Source organism: Prionailurus viverrinus, chromosome D1, assembly GCF_022837055.1.
Source record: "Prionailurus viverrinus isolate Anna chromosome D1, UM_Priviv_1.0, whole genome shotgun sequence".
In the NCBI taxonomy this organism is placed as follows: domain Eukaryota; kingdom Metazoa; phylum Chordata; class Mammalia; order Carnivora; family Felidae; genus Prionailurus; species Prionailurus viverrinus.
Genome location: NC_062570.1, coordinates 89758532 through 89783133, shown reverse-complemented (window position 1 = coordinate 89783133; position 24602 = coordinate 89758532). Strand labels below are relative to the sequence as shown.

The 24602-nt window shown below is 42.1% G+C and overlaps 1 protein-coding gene across 1 annotated transcript in view; it reads right to left on the bottom strand.

The window, feature by feature from the left end:
• The window catches only part of TRIM44 (tripartite motif containing 44), a 110618-nt gene that overhangs the window by 37763 nt on the left and 48253 nt on the right, over positions 1–24602 (bottom strand). Inside the window, exon 4 of the mRNA XM_047877551.1 lies at positions 16141–16160. Coding sequence (XP_047733507.1) covers positions 16141–16160 — 20 coding nt within the window. The remainder of the gene's footprint in view (positions 1–16140; positions 16161–24602) is intronic.

Here is a 24602-nt window from a genome sequence, read left to right as displayed (position 1 = left end):
GACAGGAAAAGAGCACTGCCCAAACCTCTCCAGGGGCTCTTCTGCCACAGTCCTGGGAACACAGTTTACTCCCTCCAAAGCTCTCCCTGCCGCCTCGCTGCCCTTCCCAGAAGCTGAAACACAGCAGACAGAGCAAGTGTGCAGCTTTAAGTGAGAACAGCAAAGGAACTAGCCTTGAATAATTAGGTTAAAAGCCCTCATTAGAGTAGATGTGCATGGGAGAAATTTCATTTACTTAATATTTATTTGCTAAATATTGAAAATTTTTGTTTATTTATTTCAGCGCAAGCCTACAGTGGTGATTTGAGAAGGCAATCGAGACAGGTGGGTGTCCAGATGGCTCTGGTTCAAACCTTAGTTCTCTCCCATTTACTGGCTGCGTGACCTTGGACAAATTATTCCATCTTTCCATGTTTAATTTTCCTCGTCTGGAAAATGGGGACGGTAGCAGCCTCTACCCCTAAGGGGCTGTTTTAAGAATTAAACGAAGTCATGACACATAACACCCTCAGAACAGTGCCTGGCGCCCAGTAAGCCCTCCATCAGTGTCAGCTATTATGGCCATGATCATCATCATCCAAGGGATGGCCAAGGAAGGGCTCACCAGTCCTGGTCAGTCACTTTCCCAGTCTGGAACGTGGCAAAATCCTGCTCAGGTATAGCATTAGCGAAAAGTGTAACAGACCTGCTACGACTTCCTGAGAGGAAGAAAAATAAAGTACAGACGTTGCCATTCCAAAGCTCACAGGCTGTTGGTGTGACACAGCACACACGTGATTACAAAACACAGGAGAAAGTGGTAAGTCCAGAAATGAACCATAAAAGCTGGAGGACCACAGGAGGATTCCAAAGAAGGAACTGATTTGGGCCCTGAAGGAAGGGTAGACGCGGTACAGGGTAAAAAGCAGACAGATGGCGGAGTCTCCGTAACAGCCGAGCCCTGGTGGGACGGCAAGAGAAGCTGCTGCCGAAGAGGTGGCCCGGACACTGGCCACGAGGGTGGCACGAGATCCAGAATGGTGTTTCCACGAGGCCTGTAAGGAGGCTGACTGTTGCCCGTGCTCTTTACTTACCTGCGCATCTTTACGAGAACTTCTTAACTAACTACTTAGCTCTCTTTTATGCACCCGAAAGACCACCACTAACACCAAGCCTGAAGCCTCAGGGCAATGTTTACACACAGGCAGAGCGCTTAGTGCTTACTAGGCACTTACTAAGTATTCAGTGAGTGGATTCTATTACACTGTTACTATTACGTTGACCTAGATCCAACATTTGTAATCTGATTCAGGTCAGGAAGAACAAAAGAACCCAAAGCGCGAGGAGGAAGGCAGGATTCTCAGCTCCGCACTTTCGAGAGGCAGCTTCCTCTCCTGAAACTCCTCCTGGGACTACAATGTGTCCCCAGCCATCAGGCTGCCTCCAGGGCCTGCTGCAGAAGCAGGTAACGGTTCCTCCCCATCTATACTTCTTCCCCTCAATCTGGGGTGCTAGAAGCAGCAGCTTAGGCTCTGAGAACAGTCCGGTCCTTCCTCTTCACCCACAAACCATCCCCCTGTCCTTTTATGTGAACAACTAGATTTTATTTATTTGGTAAGGCCCTTCGTTGCCGCAAGACTCATGCTAAAAGTGTCAGCACAACTTACAGTAACTAGAAATTTCACTGCATTACCAGTCAGCTTCTAGTGAGAAAGAAATGGTTCAGGATGACAAGTGCCTATATCGTTCAGAGGGTGAGCGAGACGGCCCCTTAGAGGAGGTACGAGGAGAAGGAGGCTGGAACCAGACACCACATTAAGGCTGAGTGTCCAGGGGCAGAAAAACAGCAGGGTATGGGTCTCTGAAAGGAGTCCTAGCCCCCTGTGGTGTCGACACACAGTGTTACGACAGGAGGGTCAGTTCCTTTAAATCAATTTGGTAGCTGCAGAGGATGAGGCCTTCCCGTTCCAAACCGCATAAAGGTTAGATCTGGTCTGAGAAGTGACAGTGTTACTCATCTATTTAAACACAGGCATGTTCAGAGAAACAAAATAAGACTGAATATAATCAAGAGAAGATTTTCCCATTGTTAAGGTAGCCCCGTGTAAGGAAAACTGCCCCTAGATACTTTAGTTATCAGTGGGTTATAAGCAAAAATTATGATGCATAAGCATTATTTTGCATCATCATTTGGGAACCCTATGGCTTGGTGTTCTTTAGGCAGGGTTTGAGGATGAATGAGAGGGCCTAGGCTTACGAGTTTAGCGTTGCCAGAATAGTCTCTGCCAAGCCTTATGGGTACAGAGCTCAAGAGCTCTGAAAGTCACATAAGGGCTTTCTCTTCCACGTCTTTTCAGAGGATGCATACACATTTGCTCGTTTCATCTCCACCTACTCCTCCCACTCCAGATTCTATGACCTTCTTACGCTCATTCTGTGAAGTTTTGTGGCTAACAAAAGCAGACTCACCAGTAAGAGCTGATGGTGAATGGCCTGCCAAGGTGATAGACTGAAAATGCCTTCCAGTGAATCTAAGGGTTTCCTATTCCAAACCAGGGTTCCCACCACAACTCAAAACGTGGATTTTGCACAGCTATTTATTCATTCAAAAACTTAACTGTGTGCCTAGAGCGTTCTAGGCATTGAGAATGCAGTGGTGAGAAAGGCAAGGCTTTTCCCCTTATGACCCTTATTGTACAGTGAGGAAGAAAGAAAGTAATAAATTACATACATAACATATTTTCACGTAGTGATAAGTATGTGCAGAAACCCAAAGCTGGGTAAGGAATGGAGGTCTCAAGAGGCCTACATAAGGTGAGAGAGTGAGCTATGTATGAAGATCTGGGAATGAACATTCAGGCAGAAGGGAACACCACACAGAGGCCCCGAAGCCAGAAGGAATGCCACACGTCACACCTGTTTGAAGAAGAGTAAGAATGCAGTGTAGTTAAAGCGAGCCTGGGGTGAGCGGCAGGCATGTGGGGACAGAGAGGCAGGTGGGAGCCACGTCTTGTGGGACTCTACAAGCTCCCTTTCCCCCAGTTACTCTGGGGCAAATTGCAGACACGACAGAACTCACACTGGAGGACTCTGAGTGGACAAAACTGCATGATCTTCACATCCCAGAAGATCATTCTCGGCTCTATGTGAAGGATGCAGTTGGAGGTAGAGGGGAAGGACAGATAAGGATGGTGACAAGGGGAAGGCAGGGGGACTCTTGGAGAGAAAGGATCTGGTTGGAACAGGAGGTGGGCTGGTAGTGAGAAGTCCTTGGATCTGATGTATACTTGAGAGCAAACCTGACAGGATTTGCTGACTAATTGGATATGGAGTGTGAAGAAGAGAGAGATATTGAATATTATTAAGTTACTGCCTTGAGACATGATGATGCCATTAGCTGAGAAGGTGAAGTCAAGGGCAGAAGCACGTTGGAGAGGGAGGAGAAAACAAGAATTATCCTTTGAACCCAAGTAGCTGTGAGAGCAAAGATACAGAATACAGAACAAGAAGGCCTTACTTCCAATGGCACGGACCCTCTCCACTACCAGCTCTAGCTGGGAGACCCTGGACAAGTCACTTACTCTCACTCAGTCCCCTCAATCTGTAATGTGAGGACAGCAAAACCACCTCTCAGGCTTGTCAGTACAAGGAAATGAGATGTCTGTGCATACCCCGTGAGTTGTAAAGGTGGTGAATCAAGGTCAATCTTCTTGTTTCCTTCATTACTTCTGGTAAATGTTTATTTATTTATCCTGGTGTTTATTTAAAGGACTCACATACGAACCTCAAGTTGTAAACACAATTATGTCTTAACAGATACCATTATACAAAGACTTCATCTTCTACCATCCAATCCTACTGTGCTTGCTTCACGCTTTATACTTCTGAAGGGCACAGAGCATCATTCTCATTTCTTATCTGCATCTCACATACTATCATTCACATATATGCTCACTTGATTCTCAATACAGACAGAGAGGGTGCCCTTAGAAGGCTGAGGAGAAAGCGGATGGGCAGAGGTTCTCCCGAAGACCTGACATCTTAGTCCCGTTGCCAACGTCTCTTGGGCCTTTAAGTCAAAACGCTGTGATCCTGATGTATAATCCATCTGGCATCAGTGCTTGGTTATACCAGGGAAATTTCTGAGACCGAATGCTGAGCACTTCCATAATCATTGGTAAAATACAAAATACAACTATTCCCTGGGTGAAGCACTTAACAGTTTGCAAAACACTCTTATATATGTTATTTTCTTAGTTGCTCCCAAACTATGATAAGCACATGACTGCAACTGGATATAAAAGGCACCATCATGTGATAAAAGGAAAGGCCCACTTTATACACTGACTTAAAGCAAACAAACAAACAAAAATGACCTTGTTCTGGATTATTCTGTGTTTAGTAACGTCCCTAATCATTGTCTCATTCACTCATTCCTTCACTCAACCAATATTTAAGGGTCTACTCTGTTCTAGGCAAGGTGCTGGGTGCTTGATATACACCGGTATCACAACTTTTTTGTTGTTAAAAAGTGAAAGGAAATACATTAAGATGAAAAGAACAAAAAAAAATTAGTTATGATGGATGTCTTATTTTTAACGGAATTATGGAAATCCAGGTTTTATCTTTTTTCATGTCAATTAAAAAAAAATCCCAGTGGCCCTTTCTAGGTTTCTTTTTCCCAAGAATGTATATCAGCTTCAATTATTTGTACCCCTGTAACTACATTTCCAATTGTACCGGAAATAAATCACATCAGTGAAAGCAGTTCAGAAATCCCAGTTATTTGACATGAAGTACAATGAGGGGGAGATTTCAGCCTGAGAGATGTACACTCCTAATATATTGCCTTCGGTCTCCTGCCCTCTTTGAGTGGCCAATTGTCAGCATCCGGTCTCATCGTCTAGTGGAGACTGAGCTGCATTCCTCCAGGTGAGGAACACTGTTCTGGGGGATATTTCTATGATAGGAGTTAAAAGAGCCTTATAATCAATCAGTTTGGGAACGTTGGGTTAAACAAGGAGGCAGGTCTCATTATCACAAGGCTGCTCGAACTCCATCATACCATGCACGGTACTTGTGGAGCTCCGAGATGTGGATAAACGGGTAGCATGTTCCACACTGACTGGACGTGGAGCTCTACCTTAGAAGAGTAAGTCAACAATTCAAATTAGTGTTCAGTCCACTATATCTGGGAAGCCTTGCACTGGGGGATTTCCATTTACAATTGCACATGACATGCAGTTTTTTAGTAGGCTGCCGATTCTTTATGCTTGCAGAGAGATGAGCAGACAGAGCAGATGTACGCCCCTGAAATGCGGAGGAGAGACCGACCACTGTACGTAAACAAGGGCTGGTTTTGATTTTGACTTCTACGACAGCTCCAACATCTAGCACTGCCTAGGTCATAGCAGACACTTGGTAAAATCTGCTCAACAAATGGGTAAAGGAATAAAACTCGCAGAAAGGAAAGAAGGTTATGTTGATTTCAGTATGAGTGGCCACACTGTTTTTCTGTCTTCAATGATTTCAATTTCCATATCTAGACTTCTAGACAGTGCTTAATTTATTTTCTTAGAACAAAAGACTGAGAATTGTTCCCACAGCCTTTTGCATCATGACCCTGTACTAATCTAATAAGAGAAAGGTTACACTGCTCTTTGTTGATGAGCAGCACATTAATGAGATCTCCTTGAAATAATCCCACCTCTATTATGCAGGCAAAATTACATTTTCCAGCATAATTATTGTGTCAGTCGAACTCCCAAATTTTGATATTAATTGTTTCACTTACAAAGGCAACATCAACTTAGGAGAGTTTGTCAAACTTCTGGAAAATCGAGGGGAAGCTCATAGTTTTAAGTGGTGATCATCAACATATACTTCACTTTTATTCTATTTTCTGCATATTTTCCTCCCAGTCAGAAGGACTGGACAAGTTTGACTTCCTATAATTGGTTTTAGGAGAGAGGCTAATGGAGTTATTTAAAATGTGTTTTTAAATTATATATCACTTTCATTTCACAATCCTTACTTGAGAGTCTAGGATATAACCTCATTGAGGACATGAACCTTGAATGTTTTGTTGGCAACTACACTCCTAGCACCAAAGACAACACCTGGAAGCAAGTAGGTGCTCTGAAGATACTGCTGGATAAATGCTAGGTTTCTCTTTCCACTGAGACTCATCACTTTAGTTGTTGTCTCATAAGTAATCTCTACACCCAATGTGGGGCTCAAACTCATGACCCTGAGATAAGAGTTTCATGCTCTACCGACTAAGCCAGCCAGGTACCCCTGAGACTCATCATTTTAAAGCAAAATTTTTCTCTCCCTGGTCCTTTCTCCCTCTCCACCCACCCCCATCTCTCTCTCTCTCTCTCTCTCTCTCTCTCTCACACACACACACACACACACACACACACACACACACACACCTCTCTCTCCCATACACACACTCACAGAATACAGGGAAGTCTTGCTATAAAGTATGACATTTTTTCCCAATGAAAAATACATAAGCCAAGGAAGTTTGACTAAAATACATCATTAGGTGGGCATCTATCTGGGTGGCTCAGTTGGTTAAGCATCCGACTTTTGATTTCAGCTCAGGTCATGATCTCACAGTTGTGAGATCAAGCCCTGTGTCAGCTCTGCCCTGGGTGTGGAACCTGCTTCAGATTCTCAATCTCTCCCTCTGCCTCTGCCCCTCCCCCACCTGTGTGTGCCCAGTCTTTCTCACTCTCTCTCTCAAAAAAAATACATCAGTGGGGTGCCTGGCTGGCTCAGTCAGAAGAGCATGCGACTTTTTAAAAAAATTTTTTTATGTTTGTTTATTTTTGAGAGAAAGAGACAGAGTATGAGCAGGAGAGAGGCAGAGAGAGAGGGAGACACAGAATCCGAAGCAGGCTCCAGGCTCTGAGCTGTCAGCACAGAGCCTGATGCAGGGCTCGAACCCACAAACTGTGAGATCGTGACTTAAGCCAAAGTCGGACACTTAACCAACTAAGCCACCCGGGCACCTCTGAAGAAGAGCATGTGACTCTTGACCTTGGGGTCATGAGTTCGAGCTCCACATCTGCAAAAAAAATAATCTTAAAAAATATATAACAAGTTAGGAAGGAACCATGACTCACACTTATTCCCCGATCAGAACTGGAGACACAGGGTTAATCTGTGAGCTAGGAGTGTGACAGATCTCAGAAGCATGACAGGACATTCTCCACTATTTCTCATTCAGTAATTTTTATTTTGTAGCTCACCTTACCTCCACTAAAAAAAAGTATTATCTTCCTTTTTACCGTAAAACGTTCATATCTACTTAAGTCTGATTCTTCCCTATAGAGTAATATAGGTTTTATTTTATAAATACAAATCAATAGGAAAATAGGATTCAGCACAGTGACTTACTAGCTCTGTGACCTTGGGCAAGGTACTGAATATTCAAATTCTTTTAGGAGAATAACAAACACCTTCACGCTAGGCGGCTGTAAGGATTAAATGAGATGGATAATCCATGTGGAATGCTTAGCTTACTTTCAATGTTACAATCTCTGAGGGTTTACAGACTAACAGCCACAATGATCAAGCGCCTCAACAAGTGCCTTGTCTCTACAAGTCTTCTTTTTACTCTCTATGAAGCCGCTGTCCCTCATTCCATACATAGAAGTACAAACTCAAAACAGGTGTGCTTTATGGGCCCTGCTTTCTCCCCAAGCACGAATTCTTCCCGCAGAGTTCAGATGGCATTTCTGGATTGCTTCTAGACGGCTGCTGTCATTTAGGGTAGTCATTCACCTGACCCCCTGAATTTCTCTTCCCAGCCTATGTAACATTCCTCTTTCCTCATCTGATTCCTTAAAGTGTCTTGGTTGGCTGGGGACGAGTTATCAAAACTTCCTAACCAGAGGAGATAGGCACTGAATTCCAGGGGCATCTGTGTCTGGCCTTTTCATCTACGCAGCTTGCTGGTAATTGCTAAGTTTTCCCTCCTGAAACAATTATCCCCCCATTCCTCTCCTTACCCCCCTCCCCACCCCCGAGTTAATTATCAGTTCTGGAATTAAACTTGCTCGCCTCTCCTGCCGTTGCCATGACAACAGTTGGCCTGCACCTGCCACTGGGTGAACAGTGGCTCTTTCAGAAAAGGCGATGGCAGTTGCTGGCTCCACAAAAGCCAGGGAGTAAACTCATGTTTACCTGTCTGGGGAGAGAAGTTCTGGTTCGTTCCCCCTCAGGCAGTTTCCTGGCAAGCTCCGCTTCAACTTCCATCTCAGGCAAACTGCTTGTTGCCATTCAACAAAGAAAATGAAAAGTTTTTCTGATAAAAATGCCAAATCCCTGCTGCCTTGTCACTTATTCCCAGCCAAGACATTGGAAGATACGAATCCTGCATCACCTTAGAAAGGCAGTATGGCGCAGTGGTTGAAAGCACAGAATTTTAAGCCTGACAGATCTGGGTTCCAGTCCTGATGGACTCACTTTCTGACGGTGTGACCATGGCTTAATCATGTAACTTCTCAGAATATCAGTTTCCTCCTCTGCAAAAAGGATGGAATAACTCTACCTCACAGAGTTGTGTTCAATGCCTGAGTACGCTATGCAGATCCGGCTCCTGTTTAACGTTCGGCACATAAGCAGGCAGCGCCCCTGCTGCCCAAGAACTGTGAGTCCCAGACAAGCGTGGAAGGCAAAGCCGGCCGCCTGGGCGGCTCTCACTGGTCCTCAGGTGGAAGCACCTGTTCAGGTGTGGGGGACCACACAGCACCCCACTGCATCTCCACCGAGACGGGTCTAGCAGCCGGGGGGCAGCTGAGAGATGCTTCTCTCCCACCTTCGCCGTAGTTCTCACATCCCCTCCTGCTCTGGGCTGTGTTCCTCATGCTCCACCTCACTTTCCTTTAAATAGAACTGATGGAGCCAGAGGGGAAGGAGACGTGTACTCACCAAGGAAACAAATGCTTTTCCACTTTACAACCACACCACAACCTACGGGGAACAATCGGCAGTGGTGCGAAGCAGTGGGGGGAATGAGACATTTATATAAGAAGGTGCTTTTCTTCCCTGAAACCCCTGCTTGTGGCTAAGGAAGTATTTCTTTTATGAACATACACACACTCATAGTTAGGTCCTAGGTCCAAACAGGCACATACATGAACACTGGTCCTTGGCAAAGACCTCACCCTTTAGGGTACCCAAGTTTCATCTTGGCCTTCGGCCACCTCTTACTGTCCTGAAGCTACCTCCCTGGGTTTAAAGAGACCTACGCTTATTAACTCTTAACTTCACATCATCTTTGAAGGAGAAAAGAAAACAAAAACAAACCAAATCACAAAAACACACCAGCTTCCGCTCCCAGCATCTGTCATGGATGCTGCGGGTTTCTGGGTAAAGAGGTGAATGCAGTTCAGGCACACGGAGCTACAAAAAAAGGAAAGATCCTTGGAAGCTGTTGGGAAAATGAAATTATTGACCTCTTACGTGCCTCTCACTGGGAGCAAGTGAGAAGATGCTAGAGCTTGGCTGGTTTCTCCTAAAATGAAAAAGACACCACTAACGACAATTTTACAATGGCTGCCCCAGGAGGGGGGCACAGGCAATGACATCCAATCTAGTTATTCTTAAAACACAGACTGGAGTTTTGTGACTTCCTCAAACGAACTATGTTTAATTGCTGGTCCAAAATGGCTATGAAGACAAACAAGGAAGAAGAGAAGTAGGCTCCAGCCAGACTCTTCAGCACCGGATCTAACTCAGGGACAAATGTGACATCGATTTAATTCTTTGACAAGGTTTTAAAAAATATCTTTAGTCCTAAATCTATTTGGAAAATGTCGGGGCTTTAGTACTCCTTTTCTCTATTAATTTGGAACTAGATAACTACTTTCCAAACCCGATTTTAAGTTTGAGGAAGGCAGGAGCTGTCAAAATAGGGTTATAAGACACAAATCAAACAATTTCCCTCTTCAGCTACTTTAGCTTAGCTGCTTGTTTTTCCATCTAAAAAAAGAAACCCGAAAGAACACACTTTCAATGCTTCACGGCATACTTGTCTTTAAGTATAACAGGATGTGTTATTCTGATGGGGAAACTGAGGCACAAGAGAGCAAACAGTTTACCCATAACAAATCATGAGATACAACTACAGGAAGAGACCCGCAAGATTTAGAAGTCTGTCCGCTTCTTCTATAGTAAGGACAAAGCGATAGGACAACCTTCTGGCATCCCAGCATAGCGCACAAGACCCTCTGCAGGGCGAACCCACCCATCTGTTAGGCCCACCTCCTGCCACAGTCCGGTCATGCAGTGGCCCACCATTCCTCACACGGCACATGCGTTTTTCCCCCGAGCCTTGAGACATGCTGGTCCCTCTGCTTGGATGGCCTTTCTACCCTCTCCACCTGGAAAAGCCTACCCATACCCATTCTTCGAAGTCCAGCACAAATGTTATCTTTTCTGACTCTCTGCTCTGCGTTGGCTGTACCCTACTCTACATCCAACATACTTCTTACCGAGCACTGTGACGGTGCAGTGGTTAAGAGTCACATGTTCGAGTCAGACTACTGGAGTCTGAACACCAGTTCTACCATTTTTCAGCTGTGTCACCTCACGTAGGTATCACCTCTCTGCAGCTCTGGATAATGGATTAGCCACCTATGAGGACTGATGAGAAATAAATGAGGTAACATACGTAAATGTTCCCAGTAAAACCACAGTATGCAAAGGGACACCCGGGCCCCTTCCCACTGGGGCTCTTGCTGTTGCTAGCGATATGCACAGCCCAAAAAGGCAGGCAGCTGCTCCTGGCCGCCATTTCTAGTGTGAGGCCGATGGAGGTAAACCAGAGGCACCCTGGCTGAATTTTCCAGCTGTGCCTGCATCCTCTGGTTGTATACCAATATGCATAAAATAAGATAAAGTGACTATCATGGGTAAATATCTGAAAATCAATTACGTTAGCTTCTATTACTGAGAGGCAGCATAATGCACAGCAGAACTCCATCCCTCACCTGGGAGAGTAGGGGATAAACGATCCACATCAGCAGGGGAAAGCAAAGTCAACCCAGGTTCTGTGACAGGGAAATGCGACAGTTAAGAGATTCTCTGTACAGGAGGCCAGCTTAGATGCTGGGACCCCACTTCTGTATAATAAGCAGCCCTGATCACTCCATCCCATGTCACAAGTATCTGAGCCATTTTCTTTGGCTTCGAGCTAGGTCTTCTGAAATGAAGACAGTGCAAAAACCAAGTCATGAATTTGCAATCAGAGGACAAAAGAAACCTAAGTGTATCACTGATTTAGTTCTCTTTTATCTCTACAAACTAAGTTGTCAGGAGGAGAGATGTCATGTCTAAGAACACACAGTTATTATTTGGGGGGTGGGGAAGAGTACCTTGTATACAGCCCCAAGACGATTTTTAAAGAAACAAAATTCAGAAGATTTTTTTAAGAATCTACTAAATTACAGAATCTCTAAGTAGCAGATTCTTTCCACTCCATATGTGATATAAGACTGTATTTCTTCACACAACCACATCCCCAAAAAACTGGGTGGAGAGCAGGGGGAAGAAAGGCTAGTGTTTACAGAGAAATAAAAACAGACTACACAGAGGCAACGAGGTTGAATGACTAGCCCAAGGTCACGCAGTCAGTCTCAGGCAGACCAAGAATAGAAGGCAGGTCTGCTGACTCTCCTTGAGCTCCTACTCCTTCAGAACTCGCTGCCTGTTTGATCACAGAATCGGCACGGGTCAGATTCACACTGATCTCAGCGGGAGCTTTTTGCCTGAATAAAAGCCAGCTCTGAAGATGAAATATTCTACAGAAGTCCCAAATATGGTTGTTACTATTAAAAAGCCATTTCCTCTATGTTAAAAAAAAAAAAAAAAAGAAAGAAAAAAATCACAGAACATCTCAATAACAAATCAAGATTTCATATTGATCTTGCTCCTTTTTCCTCCGAGCACAAGAGTTTCGGGGTCCTTCCCTCTCTGACTTCCTCCCACTACAAAACAGCTTTAAGGCAGCAGCATCTATTGCCACCCCCTCTCCTGGAATATATATCACTTCTCAGCGGGCTCCAGCAGGCGCTGAGAAGCCGATCTGTGAGGGAGTGAACACAAGATCTCCCGTAATAGCACAGAGAAGACAGAAAATTGCTGCCAAAAGTGTAAATTGCTTTTTTTGCTTGGAAAAAAAAAATCACTCTGCGCTTCAAAGACACCCTCTTAAAAGATGACTCCACGATGGGTAATATCCATGTTGTACACATGAGGACTTTTGTTCCTCCACGCCCTCCAAGGACCCTCACCATCTATGTAGCCATCATGTGGATTTGAGGAGTAGACCACCAGATGCAGGGGCAACATGCGGCCGATTCTGCGGGGGCGGGGTGGGGGTAGCGGGTCAAAGGAAGGCCTGGCCGCCTGCTCCCCGGGGAGTCTGAAAGGGCCCCGTTTGCTGCTGACCCTGAAAGGGCACTGTGTGCGGGTAAGTGAAGAAATATCCTTTTAGGATGACAGGGGCTAAGGAGGGGAGAGGCAGCTTGCAGAAAACAGAGGCCCCAGCAATTCAGTGTCAAAGCAAGTCAAGACCTCCCAGGTCAGAGGAACAAGAGCAAGGTGATCCCCCGAGGAGTAGGCGTGAAGCCTCCCGGCTCTCACAGCTTTCGGGGAGGAAAGGCAGTGCGCTGGCCGATGAGGGCAGATAGTCCAAATGGTGGTGGAGGGCATGAACCCTGAAGCCAGACTGGATTCAAATCCTAGCTCTGCGACTTACTAGCTCTGTGATCTAGGGCAAGTTCATCCTTCTGAGCATTAATTTCCTCATTTTACAAGTGAGATAATAACCACATCATAGGCTTTACATGAGGATTAAATGAGGATATATATAAAAACACCGTACCTAGTAAACCTTCAGTAAGTGACAGCTATGATTATTACTGTTATTGATTAGTAGGACAACTACACAATACAATTCAGGGCAAGGAACAGACAGGACCAAAAGTACAATACTGAGACATGTCACGTCAAATGGCTTGGGGAGTCAGAAGGGAAAGGAGGAAGAAGGCAGGGAGACCCCAGCCGAGAGACCTCTGTTACAAACAGAAGACGTTTCAACAGGACAGGAAATCTCCTTTGTTCCCGCCACTGTGGATTGAGGCTGGACTTCCGTGCAGACAGTGGGGAAGCGGCTGTACGGAAAGAATGCCAGCAAAGGAGACACAGGTATAACCATCCAAGAGACCTGGATGCAGAGACTCCCGATTCATTCCTCTTCCGTCCCCTGTGCAGGCAGACCCGCACTTCCTTTCTGTCTCCCTCACACATCAAACTCTCATTTAATACTGTCAGCAACACAGGAGCCTTTGGAACAAAACTCAATTTGGTTTATTGGGATGGTGAAGTGTATATCATAAATGAGAGAAATTTCAGATCAAAGGCAATCCGCCCTGAAGTGTTAATTGGAATTAACTGAGCCAAATGGTAGTTCAACACAAACTGAATGGAACCAACGAGTATAAATTTAAAGTTTAAGAAGAAAATTTGACTCCTCTTTTCTCTTTCTGCCAAATCAGAACATGTTCTTCAAGTGCTCGTTGTACCACAAGAGGGTTCTGTTGAGTCCCGGTCCAAAAGAGTCCCTGCTAACATCCATGACAGCCTCGCTTAGGGAGACAGCTTGACTTCGTGGCTGCTCGTAGAGAAACTATGCTTCACGACTGTCTTGTCAAAATGACACGAGGGTATCTGCAATTAAACTCTACAACCAGGATCTTACACTAAATAGTATCTTGAAAGTGAGGTATTCTCTTCATAAGGTCCCTGTATTCTTCTACTCAACGTGCCTCTGACATGTACCCATGAAGACAAGACGAGTGTGTTCATCCTAATCAGGCTCCTCCAAGCCACATTACCTCTGCTAAGGTGTTTTCATTATTTGGTCTTGTCTGAATGTTCTTTCTGGGGACGAAGAAGGTTCAGGGCTGTACTCGGCCCAGATTTTCAGGAGCTAGAGCTAGTCTTGACAGTAGGAGAGATGGAGTGCCAAGGAGACAATTTAGAGTCTGTTGAAACCGAAGGTCTATGCAAAATGGTAAAAACCCGGTCAATAACTAGAGAAGATGTGGATTTAGGCTCCCAGGCTCTGGTGTTAATCCACTTCCAGTTCAGGCATGCAGGGGGGACTTCCAAAATGCAAATCTATCGGGGTCAATTCCCATTTACAACTCTTTAATGCTTTCTCACTGCTGGCAAGCTAGTGCTCATATACCATAGGTGGCCTCTAAGGCCCTAAATGATCTGGATTCAGCTTTATTTGCTCCACACTTCTCTTATCTAGAGCTTTCCCACAAGTTGTTCTCTCTCCCTAGAACAACCCTACCCCCTCCTCCTCCTTTGCCTGCCTTCTCATCTTTTAGAGCTCTGTTCATATATAACCTTTTCTGGAAAGCCTTCCCTTATCCTCCAACACTGACTTAGGAGCTTTCCTAAAGCAGCCTAAACTTCCCTTAATCATAGCACTTCACCCACAGTGTAGGGGCCCGATTATACGCTTGTTTCTCCCACAAAGATAGGAACCATGTCTGTCTTAGTTATTACTGTATACCCAGTATGTAGCACGGTGCCTGACACATAGTAGGTCATAAGAAAAGAAAGGTGGGGGGGGCACCTGGGTGGCTCAGTTGGTTAAGTATCTGACTTCGGCTCAGGTCACAATCTCATGGTTTGTGAGTTTAAGCCCTGCATTGGGCTCTCAGCTGTCAGCACAGAGCCTGGAGCCTGCTTAGGATTCTGTGTCTCCCTCTCTCTCTCTCTCTCTCTCTCTGCCCCTGCCCTGCTCCTACTCTGTCTCTCAAAAAGTGAATAAACATTAAAAAAAATATTTTTTTTTTAAAGAGAGGGAGGGAAAGAGGGAAGCAAGGAGGGAGGGAGGAAATAAGTGAACCACAACACAGAAGTCTGTTCCTGAGAACAACTGGGAAGAGGAGTTTGAAGAAATTTCCTGAGGCTCTGCAGTTTTAAAGCCAGGGCGCCTGTGGCTTTAGCCACAGTAGACAAGGAGCTAGATCTACGCTGAGAAGCACAGTTCCAAAGCATTAGGAGAGACAAGATGTGCGGTAACATGGCACCGAGGAAGAGGCTCAGGATACGGGGGCAGAAAAAGAAAGAAGAAGAAACTTTATTTGTTTGTTTATAAATGAAACCAAGGAAGGACCAGATGCTGATTCCAGTAAGGTACCTTGGACAAGTCATTTAGCTTCTTTCAATGAGAAATTTGAACTAGATAAGTGATTTTCAAACTGAGTTCTGAGGAACCCTAGGTTTGTACATTGGGATTCTACTCAAAAGCTCATTTGAAAACAAGGGCACTTCTTCTAAAACTAAAGCTTGAATAGCAGTGGCCTAAATGAACTTCCTGGTATCTCTAGCCTTAACAGTCCTTGTTGATCCTATGTGACACAGGGGACCCATCTGGACGTTGTATTTCACTTTGCACAGAAGCCCCCTGATTGTGTTGATGGCCAAGCTGCAGCATTTCCGAGAGCCCGTTCTCACCATCTGAGCAGCAGGACAGCAGAGGTAAGTAAACCAAATTCCAGATTTACTGCAAGGCTGAGGCAATAATGAAACACACTTTCAAATATCATGTGATGATACAGAAGCAGAAAGGATTTTTTTTTTCCTAAACAAAGTTCCATAATATCATAGGATTCATGGTATAGGTGTCTGTAGTCAGACACAAAGATGTTATAGATCAGAAATAAAGAATATTGGATCCAGAGCCCATTAAAACAAAAAAAAAAAGCAATCCAATTCCAATCAAGAAAGAACAATGCAAAAGTTTATCTAGACAGTCCACCTGAGAGCCTAATTACCATTCAAATATAGTGCCTACTCTTCTTAACAAGGTATTCTGAAGTTACTGTCATTACATGCTTTAAAGTCTACCTTTATCTGAAGGTTACAGGCAGGAAATGGCATAGATGGGGAGGGAGATGGGAGCCTTACAAAATAAGATCTTCAAAGCCCCGGCTTAAGATGTTGAGCCCTTTTCTGTGCTGTTCTTTGGCTGTCTATATTTCATGGGGCATTAAAAGGCCACAAATGTCACTCTACTTCATTTCTGAGAACAGACAAGCAGCAATAATGTGATCTTACCTGGGTCCTTCCTCGTCACCCTGAAAGAAACAGAAAGAAACAGCATTAGAAATCGGCATTGGTAGAGACAGATTTATTTTCCTTCTTTTCCCTCTCCTCTGGCAACGCAGAAGCATGGCTTGTGCATTTATTTTAACAGAGACATACCAGTAGATGTCCAAGGGCTAAGACAAGGGCTAATATAATCCTATGCTCGAACTGCCCAGCAGAGATGAACTGATAATTTGCCCTTGCAAGCAGATAAGTGAATGCACAGACCTAGGAGGCCTAAATAATAGCCTTGCCTTTTTATTTGTATGGCTGGCAGTATTTAGTTCTGAGCAAACCGAGAGCCCCAAAATAGCAGCAGGTCTTAGGCAAAAGCTGACCAGCTCCAAAGGCATCAAGCTGTTTCCTTCAAAGACTCATTTCTGCCTTGGTCCAGCATTTTTTTCTCCAAACATACATAGCAACTCTAATATAGAGCACACTATGGTAGAAAGGGCACTGAACTGGGACTCAAAAAATGGGGATTCTAGGCCCAGCTCTGTTATTTATTAGCTATGTGCCCTTGGGCAAGTTAATTAATGAATCTGGACCTTTGGTCTTCTCCTTTGTAAAAGGGTAGCTCTGGCATTTGATGATCCACAACATCCTTCAGCCCAACATCGGCTTTTCTCTTTTTCTCATCCCTGTCTGCAAAAACAGTGTGTGAGGGTTTTTTGTCCGGGTACTGGATTTTCTGAACCTAATTTTACCAGTGATCAGAACAGAGTCTTTTGAGCCTCTTCTTGCGAATAAACAAAATTTTTCAAATGACTCTCAAGCCTTTTCCAAGGGACCTCACTCATCCTTTTGGTTACAGGGTATTTTACATGCTTCTCTTTAGCCATTCAGGGTTGGTCTCAATAGAGAATCTATCTTCTTGTTGTTGGTAAGTCCCCAGGGAACGTATCAGATTGACTGTTTCTGTCGGTATAAAGGAATGAACTCTGGAGTCAGACACTCTCAAATCTTTACTCCATCCACTTGTGTCACCCTGGTCAAGTTATTTTGCCTCACTTAACTTCAGTTTCCTACTTTGTAAAACAAGGCGTAATACAGTATACAAGGAGTATGAGGATTAAACAGGGAAATATTTATGTATAAACATCAAGCACAGTGCCTAAGATATAGGATGCACTTAATAAAGGTTAGTATCAATATCAGTAACGATTCAGTATGATCATTAAGAAATTACTCCATGTGGGCACTGAGGGTGAAAGATAAATAATGATCTAACCTAGGAGCTCCCATTCAGGAGCAGGGGAAACAGACAAAAAGAGACAGAAAATGACTGTGTAGAGGGCTCTACCAAAGAAATAGACAGACTGCTTTAAGAGTCAGAAGGGAAGTGACAAACACTGCCTCTTCTGGGGAAGGGGGAAGGGAGGGCTTCACAGAGAAGGTGACATTTATATTGGCCCTTGAAGGATAAGCAGGATTTTCCCAAGTTGACAACAGAGGGTGAGTGGGAAGGGCACCAGACTAGTAAGAGCAAAGGCACAGCAATTTAAAAAAAAAAAAAGTATTTTTAAGGAATTTTGAGTTTAATGAAACTAGAGAACGGGGACGTGTTTGTGTGTGTTCCAGGCAGGGGAGGTGGCGGTGGTGTGGGGCCAGAGGGCTGCGAGTGCGACTGAGGTCAAGGGGGACTGCCAGGGCACAAGTCTAAAAGGACAGCTGTAGCCAGAAAGGTGATTTAAATCAGATGATACACTGGAGGTTGGAGAAGGAGGGCATTTTTAGCAGACTGCTACTTGCAGTCTTGGTCAGGGCACTAATCATCCACACTCCAACGAGAGAAGTGGGGCGAGCGGTGGAAGGAGGGCATAGGGGTGTTGGAAGCTTTCTTTGCATTTTGATCGGCTAGCAGGTCTTATGGGAACTATAATCTAGTAAGAAAAAACTTCATAGAATTTAAATTGAATATGAGTTATATAACTATCAATGACTTAATTAAACCTCAATACAATTTTTCCATTATCTTTGGATGTTCAAAGTAATTGTCTAGGAGAATCTGTTGGAAAAAAGTAGCCAAACTCTCTCCCATGATTTAGAGTCAGTCCTCCTCACAATCCTGTATCTTGGCGCAGCAGTTAAGAGATGGGGTCTCTGGGGGCGCCTGGGTGGCTCGGTCGGTTAAGCGTCCGACTTCGGCTCAGGTCATGATCTCACGGTCGGTGAGTTCCAGCCCCGCATCGGGCTCTGTGCTGACGGCTCAGAGCCTGGAGCCTGTTTCAGATTCTGTGTCTCCCTCTCTCTCTGCCCCTCCCCTGTTCATGCTCTGTCTCTCTCTGTCTCAAAAATAAATAAACGTTAAAAAAAAAAAAAAAAAAAAGAGATGGGGTCTCTGACTTAGAGAAACATGGTCTCAAATTCGGGTTCGTCAATTCCAACAGTGAAGCTTTTGGCAATTTGCCTTAACTCCCCAAGGTTCAGTTCCCTGCTCTACACATAGGGATCCTAATTCTTACCTCACAGGGTGGCAATACGGGTTAAAATAAATGAGAAAACATGTAGAACACTGAGTAAGTGTCTGGTACATTATAAGTGTTCGACAAATGGTGCCCATTATTGTACTTTCCCTGAATTGATTAATAACGTCTCTAGGGAGAGTGGGAAAGGACAGAGAAGATGGGGCATAAGACAGTGCTTTTACATTCATTCATTTCTGCTTATCGATATGTGGCTTTTCAGAAGCAATAATCACTCTCACAAAGCATGGAGAAAGACTAGGGTGAGCGTTTCAACTGTTGAAGGAATGAATAAATGAAAGAACAAACACACACACACACACACACACACACACACACACACACACACACACACACACACACATAGGGCAATTTTGAATAGGTCAGCAGACATCCAGAAGTCTGCAAATCTTCCTTGTAAGAGTGTGCATGCTAGTCCCTCCTATTATGAAAGCCTAATTCCTATCCATCCTGTCAGATCAAGCCTCACTTGGAAATTTTCCCTCACGGACAGATTGGGCGAGGTAATCCTACTCTGTCCTCCATATTTCCATGGCTCATACTTCTGGGCTGGTTCTAGCAGAAAACCAACAGTGACAGTACCATACAGTAGTTCCCTCTTTGGATTTTAACTCCTTGAGAACAGAAACTGTGTGTTGTTAATCTCTTTATTCGTTGCACCTAACACAGCACAAGGCGTGTAATAATTATTCAAGAATGGGAAGGAGGGAAGGCAAGATGTAAGTAGGAATTAAGATTAATTTCTACCCCCATTGCGAGTGAATTTTGGTGTCAGAGAGTATTAGAAGTGAAAGCCTGCAAAACAACAGCTTCTCTTTAAATGACCTGTTAGATTAAGCAGTGCTTTCCAATCCCTCCATCAAATATCCTGTATGTTCTTGGCTGGTCAGTTACTTTCTAGTACCTACGACCTCTTGTTTCTCCTTCCACCAGAGGAAATGTATGTTCACCAAGCATCAAGCAAGTTTGTTGCTAAGCCTGTTTATGTCAGCTGAACTTGTAATTAGGACAGCACATCTTACTAAATAGCAAAAAGTGAATGAAGGAGGGTACTGCTGCTTCCATGAAAACTAAGTTGAATGAAGAGGAGTTACTTAAAAACTGCTGTCAACTCCGGTGTAGGTGAGACACATGCAAAATATTAGAAAAAATAAAATACACAAGTCTAGGGTTCTACATTCAGTTTGCTTCAAATGTTATCCTGGAATTGGGCCTTATAAACAGTGCAGTATGGATGTGGTTTATGCCAGGAACATGATGCTCCACTCCACGTGGCAAACCCATATTCTTAAAGAAAAGAACCTGACTCAAAATCAAAGAAATATACAGATATGTATTTCAAGCTTAAAATAAATGTTTAGGGTATGCACGTATCACTTTTAATTATTTGCTCATTGGAACTTTTTCTGAAATTATCTCACGTAGCTCAGTACCCCTCTCTCCCAACTAGACAAGAGATGGAAGTACTCACGACGTGCAAATAAAAATACTTGAAAAGTACTTGACTTTGGCAAAGAAGTTGATAAAATTCAGGCAAAAAACGAGAGACTGTCAAAACTGATGATGAAAATCTGCACTGATGTAACTGTTCTATGGACAGTTTACAAATAGGTACAAAAGCCTAAAAAATGCCCATACTTTTGACTCAGTAATTACTTATGACTTATGCCCTGTAATGTAATAAATGGTAGTCAGAAGTCAGAAGTAACCTAAGATTAAGGAAAGTTTGTCACATTGAGATTCAAACATTATGCTTATGAAGAATTTCTAATAATATGAGGAAATTTAACATATAATGTTAAGAAAAAAGAGCATGAGGGGATGAATAGGTTAACCAACTTTATTGTGGTAACAACCATTTTGCAATATATGTATGTATTAAATCATGACACTCGTACACCTGAAACTTACATATATGTCTATTTATCTCAATCAAGCTGGGGGAAAAAACATATACCAAAAAAAGAAGAAAAAAGGAAAAAATGCCCAATGATAACTACCAATTTAGTGCATTTACTTTCTGCTCTGTCTGTAAGTTTTTAATATTCTATAGTGATTAAGAAGGAAACAACTTTATTTAGTTAGTTATTTGAAGAGGGGAAAGAGCACCTCCCATTAGACCTATGGGAGTGGTACTGAAATTCCTCCCGTACCCTATATTCTATAAGAGGACCCGAAAAGATTTATTAGAAATGCATTTTTAAAAAGAAATGCCACTAAAAAACCTTGTCATCTCTGGACTTCCTCAACCAGAAGCTCTGTGATTCTACTTGGCCTAATCAAATTGATCCTACTGAAGATTTCTTAAAACAGGCACACTGTGTTAATGGATGGGTTTTTAAATAATCTTCATAAATCAAAGGCAAATGGCACTTGAGCAGGTAGAATATTTACAATTTTTGTTCTTAACAGCTTCATTGAGGTATAATTTATCATACCATAAAATTACCTGTTTTAAGTGTATATTCAATAATTTTAAATTCACAGTTACACAACTATTATCACAAACCTGCTTAAAAACTAGATATATACAGATACAAAATTATGATTTTATTGTCCTTAACTTAAAAAAAGAATTTTATTTATTTTGGGAAAGAGAGAACGTGTGAGTGGGGGAGAGGGGCAAAGGGAGAGTGAGACAGAATCCCAAGCAGGCTCCAGGCTCAGAGCAGAATCCAACGTGGGGCTTGATCCCATAATCCCGGAATCATGACCTGAGCTGAAATCAAGTGCTGGGCACCCAACCGATTGAGCCACCGAGGAACCCCTGTTTTCCTTAACTTCTTTAGAAGCATGTGACTGTTTGATATAAAATTATAACTGCCTTGTAGTGTTTATAATGTAGATTTTTTACATATGACAACTATAACATAAAGGACATAAAAAGAGAACTGGCCTATATAGTTTCAAGGTATCTACATTTTATAAGAAGTGGTACTATATTAATTATAAGTAGACAGAAAATGTAAGGATCTATACATATATATAACATATATTACATACATCACAATATATATGTTACAATCCCCATTGAAACCACTACAAAATAAGAATAAAGTAACAGAGCTAAAAGCCCAAAAAATATATTAAAATGGAATTCAATTAACAGTGAATTCAAAAATCCAAAAGAAGACAGGAAAAGACAAGAGGAATAGAAATAGAGGGATAAACAGAAAACAAATCATGGCTGACCTAAATTCAACCAGGTTAGTAATAACATTAAATGTTAATGGGCTGCATACTTCAATTAAAAGGCAGAGATTATCCGGAAGATGAAAGAATAAGTAAGACCCAGCCATAAGCTGCCTAAGAGAAACACACTTTTAACAAAAGATAGACCAAAAACAAATGGATAGAAACATACCATGTATAACAGTAAGTACAAGACTGGGTCAGCTCTACTAATGTTAGATAAAATACACATGAATACAAAGAGTATTGTCAGAGAAAAAGAGGGACTTTTTATAATGATTAAAGGGTCAGTTCATCAGAAAGATATAACAATCATAAGCATGTATTTGCTTGAAGAGACTTCCAAAATATCTCAAGAAATTGATAGAGTTAAAAAGAGAAATAAATAATTCCTTAATCATCCTTAGAAATTTAACCCTTCTCAGCAGTTGATAGAACTGGACACAAGAATCAGTAAAAACATAAATTATTTGAGCACTAAGTGATATTTAATAGAACACCACAACCACAAACTACAAAACAGGTGCACATATGCATTTACCAAGATAGACCATATGCTGGGCCACAAAATACGTCTCAATAAATCTTAAAAGCTTGAAATCATTCACAACATGTTCTCTGATCATCACAATGGAAAAAGTTAGGAATGAATAACAGTATGACATGTAGGAAAATCCCTAGTATTTGGAAACTAAACAAGACACTTATAAATAATCAGTGAGTAAAGAAAAGATATCACATGGTAAATGAAAAATATTTCAAACTGAATGATACTGAAAATAGAACACAGCCAAAGTTTAGGATTCAACTAAAGCAGTGCTTAGAGAGAAATGTACAGGTTTGAAAACTGACTTTAAAAGGTAGTAAAATCAATGATTCATAAAGCTAGAAAAAAGAACGAGTAAACTCAAACTAAGCAGAAAAAAAGGAAATAAAAACGGATATAAACAAAATAGGAAAGAATAAAATTAGCAAATCAAAAAGTTCTTTAACACTAACCAAATTAATAAAATAGCAATTAGACTGCTCAATAAAAAAAAGTGAAAAATCACAAGTTATCAAAAATGAAAGATAGGTTATCATTCTAGATGCTGTAGTTAAAAAAATAACAAGAAAACACTATGAACAACTTCACAGTAAAAACTACCACTTAAATGAAAACAAAAAATTCTGTGAAAATTACAGTACAAATTTAAACAAACACAACTTAAATACAACACAAATTAAATTTAAATAAACATGAAATCAAAATAGCTCTATATTAAAGAAATTAAATTGGTTATCAAAAACCTTTACATTAAGAAGTTCCAGGGTAGATGATCTTGCTAGTAAACACTACCAAATATTTAAGGGAGAAATAACATTAATCACACACAAACTTTCAGAAGATGAGGAGGGGATACTTCTCAGCTTGTTTTCTGAGGCCAGCTAACCCTAATATGTAAGCCTGACAATGATGTTATAAAAGTATCAAACTACAGATGAATATCCCTCATTGAACACAAACATAAAAATTTTAATTGAACCCAGATAATAAATACATAATGGCCAAGAAGGAGTTTATCTCAGAAATGCAAGGTTGATTTAATATTATAAAATTAATCAATATGATCAGCCATTACAATAAAATAATTTAAAACACCCATATAATCACTTCGATAGATACAGAACAAATTATCTTATATACACCACATTCATTCAAATTATTGTTCCCCATAGCTAATGTGTCATTTCTCTGTAGCTACTTTGCTTTCGAGATTTTTTTTGTCCTTCATTAGTTTGATTTTAATGTGTCTGGGTATGAATTTCTTAGATTTATCTTGCCTGGGTTCATTCAACTTCTTAAATCTCTAGGTTTATGTCTTTCAACCAAATTTTAAAAGTTTTGAGCCATTATTTCTTCAATTTTTTTTTCAGCCCCACATTCTTTTTGCTCACCTCCTGGACGTGAGTGACGTGTATATTAGGTCTTTTTTATTGTCCCACAGGTCCTTGGGACTCAGTTTTAGTTTTCTTTTTTTCTTGGTTGTTCAGATTGGATCTATATCTTCAAATTCATCAATTCTTTCCTCTCTTATCTCCAATTTGCTACTGAGCCAATCCAGTGAATGCTTTATGTCAGTTACTGTATTTTCCAGTTCTAAAATTTTCATTTGGTCCTTCTTTATATCTTTTATATCTTTGCTGAGATTTTTGAGTTTTCATTTGTTTCCAGAGCATGTGTTCATTGCTCACTGAGTAATTTTCATTAAATAGTGGCTTTAAAATCCTTTGATAATTCTAAAATCTGTGTCATCTTGGTTGTGGCCTTTTCTCAGAATTAAGATTTATTGGTTCTTGGTATGAGTGATTTTGGACTGTATCCTGAACATTTGAGTATTTAAGAATCTGATTCCTATTTAAATCTTCTATTCTAGCAAGACGTCAACCTATTTAAATTCAAAACATATGTCCTCTTACATTAATGTAACATTGTACATCAGCTATACTTGAAGTTAAAAATAAATGAAATTGGGGTGCCTGGGTGGCGCAGTCGGTTAAGCGTCCGACTTCAGCCAGGTCATGATCTCACGGTCCGTGGGTTCGAGCCCCGCGTCGGGCTCTGGGCTGATGGCCCAGAGCCTGGAGCCTGTTTCCGATTCTGTGTCTCCCTCTCTCTCTGCCCCTCCCCTGTTCATGCTCTGTCTCGCTCTGTCCCAAAAATAAATAAAAAACGTTGAAAAAAAAATTTTTTTAAATAAATAAATAAATAAA